The sequence below is a fragment of the Acinonyx jubatus genome, chromosome B1 (assembly GCF_027475565.1).
Source record: "Acinonyx jubatus isolate Ajub_Pintada_27869175 chromosome B1, VMU_Ajub_asm_v1.0, whole genome shotgun sequence".
NCBI lineage: Eukaryota > Metazoa > Chordata > Mammalia > Carnivora > Felidae > Acinonyx > Acinonyx jubatus.
In genome coordinates this window covers 60,191,232-60,202,677 of record NC_069382.1, presented here as the reverse complement: position 1 = coordinate 60,202,677, position 11,446 = coordinate 60,191,232, and the positions used below count along the sequence as shown (strand labels likewise).

General features: G+C 31.5%; 1 protein-coding gene across 3 annotated transcripts in view; it reads right to left on the bottom strand.

Moving 5' to 3' along the window:
* Window positions 1-475: 475 nt before the first annotated feature.
* The window catches only part of SPOCK3 (SPARC (osteonectin), cwcv and kazal like domains proteoglycan 3), a 479,180-nt gene continuing 468,209 nt past the window's right edge, over window positions 476-11,446 (bottom strand). For all 3 annotated transcript variants that reach the window (XM_053216740.1, XM_027068602.2, XM_053216739.1), the window contains exons 9-11: window positions 7,872-7,934; window positions 4,708-4,845; window positions 476-1,481 (exon numbers count right to left, since the gene is read on the bottom strand). In XM_053216740.1, coding sequence (XP_053072715.1) covers window positions 1,312-1,481; window positions 4,708-4,845; window positions 7,872-7,934 — 371 coding nt within the window. In that variant the 3' untranslated portion in view covers window positions 476-1,311. The remainder of the gene's footprint in view (window positions 1,482-4,707; window positions 4,846-7,871; window positions 7,935-11,446) is intronic.

Sequence of the window (11,446 nt, the reverse complement as noted above, 5' to 3'; positions counted from 1 at the left end):
AGGTTTTTCCATTTGTATTATGGGCACAAAACCATAGGTCTGATATACTTAAAAGGGATGGTTTGCCAAAATGTCTACACAATTAATTAACATGCTAACTTAAATACAGCAATTAAAGTAATTTTTGTTACAGTTAATCTTAAATGCTACTCTACACAATAATCATAAACAAGTCCACATGGCAATTATGTAACAATAGAAAAAAAGAAAGAAACATTTTCCATTTTCTTCATTCCAGCAGCAGTACCTTTACTGGTATTAATTTGTTAATTAGGTGTGCTTATATATTGCCTAATATCCTATATTGGTATGCATGCTAAAACCTTTCTATTTCTATTTTGCAAGGCACCATACAATACGGTCTCTAAGTTGCGACACTAGTAATAAAAATGGCATAATTCTAGGATTAAATGCAAAATTTTATCTGAATAAGAAATAAAATAAGAATTAAGACTTTTAAATTTGACATTGAGGCAAATGACAAAACTTTTGTGAAAATGTAGTTTAAATTAATCTTTCCTTTTGTCTTCCTACTTTAAATTCTGCACCCTAAATCGCTGGTCAGAAAGATAAAGAAATCGAGAAAGGTAAAGAAATCATGCTGTTTTAGAATATAAAAAAATTCTACATGAGAATGCTATCCAACTTAAAATAAAAATTAGAAAGGACAACGAAGTTTTTAACTTTCAGAATCCATGGTTTTCCGTACTTGCCATTTTGTAAAATATCCTAGCATATCCAGAATAATTTCATCATTGAAAACATCACTATTAATGAAAACACAATGGAGGACTCTACACTTGTTACCGTTTTTCTTACCCGTCGGTATCCCCTCACTCACTGTAAATCTAGGAAGATGCTACCTTGGAATAGCAATTAAGGTCATGCTTAGTTTTATAAAATACTTGGGACCCAGGCCACTAATAAGTTATTGTAAATTTAACTTAGAATATCTCTCAGAAAAATAACATATACAACCTCAAGTCCTGGTTGTTGTTTTGCTTCTGGGAGATTGACATAGTTGGTTCTTATGAAAATTTGTTTATATCAGTAGCTCTTCCTAATGTTTTTTTCCCTCTGGCTAGACTCCATATGCATTTTCTTTTTCTCTAAGGCATATAAAAACCCAAGATAAATGATTCTTATTTAAACATAAAGTCCTATGACATTAGCTGCAATATTTGAAATAATTATACAAAATATATGTGAGTTTTAGAATCCTTTTGTTTTAGGGCAAGAAGATAATTCTCAATAGGTTATCACTTTGTAAATAATAGAAATGTAGAATTTATAGGTCTCAGCTCTCGTTAATCAGATGTACCCATCATGGTCATCACCATCATCATCGTCATCCCCTTCGTCTTCATCATCATCTTCAATTTCATCTTCATCATTCATAATATCGTCTTCATCATCTTCATCATCAGTCCATTCATGGAAATCTCCACTTGCAAAATCTCCAGAGATCTGAAAATCAATAGCTTAGGGAAAAAAGTAAACATTATTATTAATGTCATTTGATTGAGTAATGGGATAATTTCCTGAGATACATAAAGTTCTGATGAAAATTAAGCAAATTAGTACAATTTTACTTTGGCCTTTAACTTATTTAACAAAGGTAAGGAAAAATCCACACTCTATCATTTGTTGAAATTTGTGTCCTAAAAAGCTGAATCAGTAAGGAGATCTGATATGCAAGGTTTCCAGTTCAGTAATATTGATCTCAGCCCAGTTTTTATAGAGGCTCATGTCAAACTTTGAATTTTACAAAGAATTTTAAATTTCTCCAATTAGTGTGGTAGGCAAAATAATTGCTCCTTTAAGGCCTTCACCTCCTAATCGCTAAAACCTGTGAATGTGACTTTAAATGGTAAAAAAAAGCGACTTTGCATATCTGATTAAGTTAAGGACCTGGAGATGGGGAGATTATCCTGGATTATTCAGATAGGCTCAGATGATCGCCCACATCCTTAAAATCAAAGAACCTTTCCATATTGAGTCGGAGGGAGTTGGGACTAGGGAGAACAGTAAGAGAGATGCAACGTTGCTAGCTTTGAACTCAGAGGAAAGAGTCCATGAGCTAAAAAATATGAGCAGACTACAGAAGGTGAAAAAGGCAAGGAAACAGATTGTCCCCTAGATCCTCTAGAAGGTATGCAGCACTGATGACCCTCAGATGTTTAGTTCAAGAAGGCCCATGTTGGACTTTGGACACACAAAACTGTTAAGATAATACATTTGTGTAGTTTAAGCCACTAAATTTATGGAAATGTGTGGGGGCACCTGGGTGGCTCAGTTGGTTAAGCGTACTACTTCAGCTTAGGTCATGAGCTCATGGTCATGGGTGTGAGCCCTACATTGGGCTCCATGCTGACAGCTTGGATCCTGGAGCCTGCATCAGATTCTGTGTCTTCCTCTGTCTCTGACCCTCCCCCGCTCATGCTCTGTCTCTCTTTGTCTCTCAAAATAAATAAATGTTAAAAAATAAATAAATTCATGGAAATTTGTTACAATGGCAACAGAAAACTAACATAAGTAGTCAGTACTTTAAAAAATATTTGGATTTATTCATTACTATTTATAGAGGCCAAATTGTACATGTATCTCATAATGTTTATTTTTCAACCCTACGTTAGTGTGCATTTATTTTCTACCTTTTTAAATATTTTAGTCTTAAAATTTTGAGGTAGCTAATTAAAACAAATCTTATTAATGTAATCCATTGTTTATAAATTGATTTTATAATACAACACATTAAAATTCATATCTTATGTGAAGATAATGTTATTTCTATCCTCCTACACAATGTCTCTTGTTAATAATTTCAAGATGCTAAGAAAACTCAGAAGTCATGTTCTCAAAACAGTTTCTTTGTTCACTCATTGAATTCATCCCCATACAATTTTTATTTTCATCACTGATAATTGGCATCACTGATAATTGGTGTAATTAATAATGCAGCCATTTTAAACTACATATTACAAAGATATGCTCTTTACATGTTAAAGGTATGTTAGGCATCTACTTAATACTACTTTATCTCACTTAATTCTAATAATGTTGGCTAGAAAACTAAAACCAAGCTATTAAAAATATTATGGGATAAATACATGCAGAAGAGGCACTTAAGCATAGATGTCATTACCTTTATATAGTTTACCATTTATATTTTTTAAATGATCACGGTCTATCGTTTAAAAATTGCATAAAGTAGCAGCATTATCAACAATAGCCAAGTTATGGGAAGAGCTCAAATGTCCACTGACTGACAAATGGATAAAGAAGTGGCATATATATGTATATGTATATGTATATGTATGTGCATATATATGTATGTGTATGTACATACAATGGAATATTACTCAGCTACCAAAAAGAATGAAATTTTGGCATTTGCAGTGTCGTGGATGGAACCAGAATGTATTATGCAAAGCAAAATAAACCCGTCAGAGAAGGACAAGTACCATATGATTTCACTCATATATGGCATTTAAGAATCAAAACAGAGGAACATAGGGGAAGGGAAAGAAAGATAAAATAAGATAAAAACAGAGAGGGAGGCAATCCATAAGAAACTCTTAGCTAGAGAGAACAAACAGGGTTGTTGGAGGGGAGGTGGATGAGAGAGATGGGCTAAATGGGTGATGGGCATTAGGGAGTGCAGTTGTTGGGAAGAATGTTACATGTAAGTGATGAATCACTAAATTCTACTCCTGAAACTAAAGTAATTTGAATTTAAATAAATCTGGGAAGAAAATAAATAAATACCACTTAAAAGAGACAACTAGACATTATCTAAAATACAAGATTGACCAAGTACTTTATTTTCATTTTTGGCCATGCATATTGAGACACAATCCATTAATTCCTAGTATATATGTGTGCATGAACATGGGAGTGTGCATGTTGTGTTTGTGTATGTGTGTGTGTGTGTGTGTGTGTGTATAGCTAAATGAGTTTTGTAATGAAAACTCATCATACAAACAAAAATACTCATTTGAAACTTGCATTCTAAAAAAAATTTATGAAGCAAAAAGATACCACATTTAAAACTTTAAAATACATGTGCATGATGTGCAACTTAACTCTAATATTATTTTCAGATTTACACATAAAAAAGTCACCTCCATGAAAAGAATTAGAATATTAATTATATATATAATTATATATATTAATTATAATTACCTTTCAAACATTTAAACTATATTTTTCCTACCCAAATATAAGGATATATGCTCATATAGCTGCAATTTGTGGACCTTTCCTTCAAAAACGTTAGCTTTTCTTTTGTGAATGAGCCCACATACTCCCTAGGTCAATTTCTCCAAAGGTATGCAGACAAAAGGGTTCCATATGGGGACAAGGCACACACTGGAGTTAGCAAACTTGGAATAGAGTGGATGACAAGAATATGCTGTACTTGAGAGGAAAACAGGAGGTATTTAACATTTCTGTATATGAAGTAGTAAAAGGAACTCACCTTTTAATTCTTCTCCCTTCAAATACTTAAGTAATGCATTCTATTTATTATTTACACAAGGTTTTCATATGCTAGGAGTGACCCTTTTTGTCACCCCTCCCTCCCCAATATATTCTACATTTTTTGCATAGAGTATGTCCTCCTTAAATGCTTGGGCAAATTAATGAGATTCTTAAGAACTCATCTTGTGCTTGAGAAATTATTAAATAAGTAATCCTTATTCTTACCACAATCTGCAACACCATTTGTTCTGGATCCCATTACTTCATTTCCATATCTGTCAACACACCAGCACTGTCCAACACTGCCATGGCACTGTGCTGGCTTGTAGTAACCATCTTCATCACAGAGGGGGATGTACTGTCCTGTGAAACACACACACACACACACACACACGCACAATTATAAATAAGTTGTGTTTCTATTTGATGGTCAGCACCTATGCATTAATTCACTCAAGATATACACACATGGAATCCCCCCTCCAGGCTGTGAACTAGTGATATATGTAGAACAAAACAGGTAAGGTTACTGCTGTCATGGGGCAGGCTATTTACATAATGAACTACTTTATGTTTCTTTTGTTAAGCAAATTTATTATTACTCCTTCTCATTCTGCAAAGGGTACTCTGTTCTCAGAGGTGTAACACAGAATTAGAACCTGGGTAATGCCGTGTGTATTACATCATCCAGACCACTTAGAATGGCACACCAGACCCCCTACCATCATCACTGCCTACTTTCTATTTTCTTTCCCCCAAATTTTCCTTCATATATTCCAAGCTTTTTCCGCATCAAACTGTTTTGCCCAAATTCACTACTGCTTCATCTCTGTATTTATCTGTTTCTCATCTGGAATCCCTCCCTCCTTCCTTCCTTCCCTCTTACATTTTAATACTTGACTTAAATGTGACCCCTAATATGCACCCCTCTCTTAACTGGAAGATTTCTCATATGCTTCTTATAACGTGGTGTGTGTGTGTGTGTGTGTGTGTGTGTGTGTGTGTGTGTGTGTGGTTTATTATTACGTGCTTTCACCACTATAATGTGATATCCTCTCTATTGGGAATTTTGCATTCTCTTTGTTTTGAGTATTATATTAACAACTCTTAATCAAGTGGGAAAGACAGACATTTATGTTCACATCTATAATATCTAACATAGTACCTGGCACGTGGCTAATGATAAATATTTAATTGATAACTTAGAAGTGAATTCACTTTCTTAAATGTTTATGCCAACAAAACGAAGTAAGGCTTAGGAAATTAGAAAATTTTCTTGTCTTCCCTGACTATTCTATTCTCTCAGTGACAAGACACACTCTAGTTATCTAGTGAGAGAGAGAGAGAGAGAGAGAGAGAGAAAAGCAACTGCTGAATAAATCAATAGAACATGAAATTCTTTCAATTTACTTAGTCTTGTAACCATATGGGATCATAATATTACCTCTTTAAATAAAGTTTCAAAATTCTGATCAATAAATAGTTTAATTTTAAAATTGTAATTCATTTGAAAGATTTGGAGTATGAGACTATCAGTGAAGTAGACAGATTATTACCAATATAGAAAACTTGAAAACGCCGTCTGTAGATTTAAGACCAGCAAAAATTAGAACACTTTTTTCACATTCTTAGCTCCATCTTTTAAAAAGCTATCATAACTTGACATCTTTGGCATGAAAGTGCTATGATGTAGAGTTAGTGTAACCATTAATTTATCTTTAATGTCACTATGGAGCACTATCTTTATATAACAACTGATAACTTTTCAGGTAAGTACTGTTATACTTCCAAAAAAAAGAACTATTTAGGGCATTCATTCTCTAATAATGATTTCTATTTTTATTATGTAAAAAGAATAAAAGTTACTCCTTCAAAAGGTACTAAATATATTTTCATTTTTTTTTAAACTGCGAATAATCAAATTATGAATTTTGGTAAGTCTAAAATATTTTTCAGTTGAATTTCAATGGCTTTTCCCATTGTACATGGATAAACTTTGTTTTGTGGAAACAAAGAAACCTATGTATGACTGTATTATTTCATTTTTGAGCTGTGGTGTAGTATGCATTTTTTAACAGAGCCAAAAGAAACATAACACATTGTAGTCTTATCATTAGTAATTCTTTATATCTAAAACTGCTTTATTACAAAAAAAATAGCCTTTTCATTTTGAAGTATGGATTTTCAAGTAATTTATAAAAAACTCATTTAAACATGCAATATTATAATTACAAAGATAGTGTGACGTAATAAATCAATGATATTCAAAAATATTAAAAATTGTGTTCTATTAAATACTCAAGAGCATTAATATACATGGAAAAGACAAAACAAAAAACATTGCATATGTGGTATTCTGCATTGGATCTTAAAACAGAAAAAGGACATCAGTGGAAAAACTGGTAAAATCCAAATAAAGTCTAAGTTTTAACTAATAGAATTATAGCAATGTTAATTTCTTAGAATTGACAAACAGACAATGGTTAGTTGGTACATAATAAGATGGTAACTCTGGGGGAGGTCGAGTAAAGGCCATATGTAAACTATGTACTAATCTTTGTAAAATTTCTTTAAAATTATTCAAAAGAGTTTATTTTAAAATTTTATGTCTAGAAGTATAAACAAAATAATCACACATAATAGTTTAGTAATTTCTTGATAGTCAAGCACTCTAATGTTTCAAGGCTTTCGGTGAATTTTGTTATCTATCTATCTATCATCTATCTAATACATATATTTACTTGCTAAAAGTAAGTTAGTAAAAAGTGGTGATGAAAAACACTAGAAAGTTTATTCAAGTTTCTTTGAGGTACTACGGCATGCTTTCCCCCATCTCTCTCTCATATTACTTTATACATGTTAGATTATTATAGATACTATTACATATATATTATATATTACATATTACATATTATATATCATATATTAGATATTAGATTATTGTAGGCATATTAGATTATATATTAGAATATATATATAGATCATATAAATATTATACATTATAGATATATTAAATATATAAATATATTCGATTATTTTATATGTATTAGATTATTATATGCATGTGTGCACCATTATTCTTGAATTGTTAGCCACAGAATTAGAATGAAAGTTTCTGCTGATCCTTTAACTTTACATTGTTTAAATCTCTTTTTTCACTTAATAACTTTCAAAATGAACATTATATTAGGGTAATAAAACAGACATAATATCTTTCAATAGGTAAGATAATAAAAGTAAGTTTAATGGCTTTCAAAAACTTCATAAATTTTGTTACTGAAATTTAGTGTCGTCTATCTTTGTTGGATTAATATTGATTTTATGTTGCTGTTTCCCTGGGGTTATTTATGTAAGCAATAAAGGCTTCAGAAGAATGATCTATTACTCACCTAGGAGCTTCTTTACCCCTTGCCGCTTCTGAATATTGCTGAGCTCCGTCTGGCAAGGTGGGTCTGCAATGACATTAAAAGTGTTACTTCAAGGATTATAGTTAAATAAAAAAAAAAGAATAATTTCTATGATATCAAACCTCATCTGGTCTTTACAAGGCCTTAAAAGACACATATGATGTATTATTTCTTTTTTATGGAGTACGTACCTATAAGATAAATGTATGTGTATCTATATGCATACTTGGAGGGAGAAACAGAGGCAGGGGGGAAGAGACAGAGAGAGAAAGGCTTTCCTAATTATTGGTATTAGATTATCTTGATTTTTCGCAGACAGACCAAATTGTATAGAAAAACGCAGAGAATGATATGAAATACTTATATGATGGAAAATGGTTCTTATCGTTTACTTTTAAACGGTCAATCAACTCAGCAATATTGTTTGACTGGTGTCAAAACAATTAACTGATTATGTTTTCCCTTTATTTAAAACAGGCTGTAAGATATTGAGGAATAGCTTTGCATTAAAAAAGTAATCTCTAAAAAAAGTCAATGCTTTTTCAGCTTATATCAGACACACTATTATAAGTTTTGATACTGAATAATGCTGACAGGCTTTGGTCTTTTTAGTTTTATCCAGATACTTCAAGTATATATGCAGTGTGGAAACAGGACATATTTTAAAATAATTTCTGATAAGCCATCTTTTAAAAATTAAGCAAATTTAGAAATAAAGAATCACCTTTCTTTTCGAACTCAACCACTTAAAGGAGAACATTTTCAGATAAATATAAAATTCTAAATGGACACAATATAGCTTGGCTTATATTATTATTATATATTATGACATATATTTTATGTAATAAATATATTTTCTAATTTATAATATTCAAATAGTTCAACGTATTTTATGCTCATATTCTAAAAACCTTCTATAAAAAAAGGCATCTTAAATTATTGAAGCAGAAAACCAATAGGAACTAGTACCTACTTTCCCATACTACAACATTTTAGGGAAAAGGCAGGGTATTGATCAATTCAAATAATTTAAAAATATTATATGAATTTGACAATATTCAGTTATTAAATTTTCATGTAAGTAACAAAGTGTAATGAGGGAATGAGACAAAGTGATTAATATATGTATATATTTAATTTCTTAATGTTTATTTATTATTTTTGAGAGAGAGAGGGAGAGAGCACAAGTGAGAGCAGGGGAGGGGCAGAGAGAGAGGGAGACACAGAATCCTAAGCAGGTTCCAGGCTCTGAGCTGTCAGCACAGAACTGTGAGATCATGACCTGAGCCAAAGTCAGACACTTAATTGAATGAGCCACCAGGCACCCCAATATACATTTTATAGTTTAATATATATAAGCCAAACAAGTCTTTTTCTTTGGGAAATCTAATGTGAAGAAAAAGTAATTTTTTTCAAAGACAGAGAGAGAGACTATACAAGAAACAGACTCTTAACTATAGACAACAGACTGATGGTTACCAGAGGGTAGGGGCATGCTGGGGGAGGGAGGGGGTGATAAGAAAAATAGGTGAAGGGGATTAAGAGTACACTTATGATCAACACTGAGTAATGTATCAAGTTATGCAACATGGGCTTATAGAATGGACATTTAAAATTTTACTCCTTCCAAATATAATAGAAGCCAGAGGAAATTTTTGAGCTGAAGTTTCAATATCATATTGAAGGCATTTTTTTCTAATTAGTATGGACTAGTTATTGCAAAGTAAAAATAATATTTGTATATGTTTGCTATGACATTGCCTGAAAATCCATGTACATTTGATTCTCTCGATTAGTGACCTCACTGAATAAACACGAGTACCAGTCCCACAAACTTTGTATAAGGGAGCAATTTAAGATTTCACGAGTACACTGTACAAGATTCAGCTGTTCATCTACACATATTTAATTCTGAAGTATTTCTCCTATTATTTGTAAGGCAATTCTGTCTGGTCTTTAACATGGGTATACTACATATATATATATATATATATCTTATTTATATATTATATATTTTATATATTACTCTAATATATAGCCAAATATATTACATATTACTTTAATTACAGTAAATAATAATTTTTGTTTTATTGAATAGTGAGGAAAAATACATTCTTTTATAAGGTGAAACATTTGAAAGCATGCTTTTAAATAAATGGTTATTCTTTTTCATTAGATTACTTAATAAACTAATTCTTATTGTTATTCTTAGTGTCAGTTACCCTGATAGAGCTTTTTCTAACATTTTCTAGCATATTAAGGTAATAAAAATAATTAGCCAACTCTCCTAAGCTTTGGGGAAGATGTATAAATCCTTTCACCCACTCAGGTACCATTTATTAAATTATATCTACCGTGTATTAAATAATCTCAGAGAAAATCTTCATGTGACTATAAAGATTTTAACACTTTGGCTGAACACTGCTTAATAGATGAAAAGCATTTAAAGCAAAATTTTTCTTTGGGAACCTTTCAGTTCCACAAATATTACTGCAAAATCCACAAATGTTTTAATATAAAACTATTTATTTCTATAGAAGAAACACTGAGTTTTCATAATATTTTTTTCACAAACATGCTATCATAACACTAAAAATTTTAACTAAAATAAGATCATAGAAAAGACCAGATCTCTTTTTATGGTGGATTACCAGCATTGATTTTTCTATTCTTTAAATGCTTTAAATGTATACTAGTCATTAAAACTATCATGTAGCTTTTTAGAAGTGTGCAATTACCTAGAAAGCAGAAATACAGTAATAAAATCAACAGAGTACATGTGTGTGGGTGTAAGGTTTAGAATATTTTAATAAAGAAAATCTGTTTTGTTTAAAGTCATTTATAAATAGTTAAACTACTCTAAAATTCCTGCTGTTGACTCACTACCAATCAATTTGTGGGTAATCATTTCATTCCTAATTACTAAACTATTACTAATACATTAAAAAGTATTTGAGGAAGTAGAAGTCCCTACATAAGGTATTACTGTTTCATATGAAAAGCTGAGTAAAATTAATACACCTTTAAGTAGATTGTACATTCTCTTAGCTGTCAAGAATTAAAATAAGGTGACAATAGCAGGTGTATCACATTAGACTAATTCCCTGTTTGTTTTTTAAAATTAGGATCAACCAGTCAGAATGCCTAAAATTCACAACTCAGGAAACCACAGATGTTGGCGATGATGTGGAGAGAACACTTTTGCACTGTCAGTGGGAATGCAAACTGGTGCAGCCACTCTGGAAAACAGAACGGAGGTTCCTCAGAAAAATAAAAATGGAGCTATTCCATGTTCCAGTAATTACACTACTAGGTATTTATCCAAAGGATACAAAAATGCTGATCCAAAGGGGCATGTGCACCCCAATGTTTGTAGTAGCACTATCAACAATAGCCAAAATATGGAAAGAGCCCAAATGTCCATCAACTGATGAATGGAGAAAGAAGATGTGGTAAATGTATACAATGGAATATTACTCAGGTATCAAAAAGAATAAAATCTTGACATCTGAAATGTGGATGGATCTAGAATGTATTACGCTAAGTGAAATAAATCA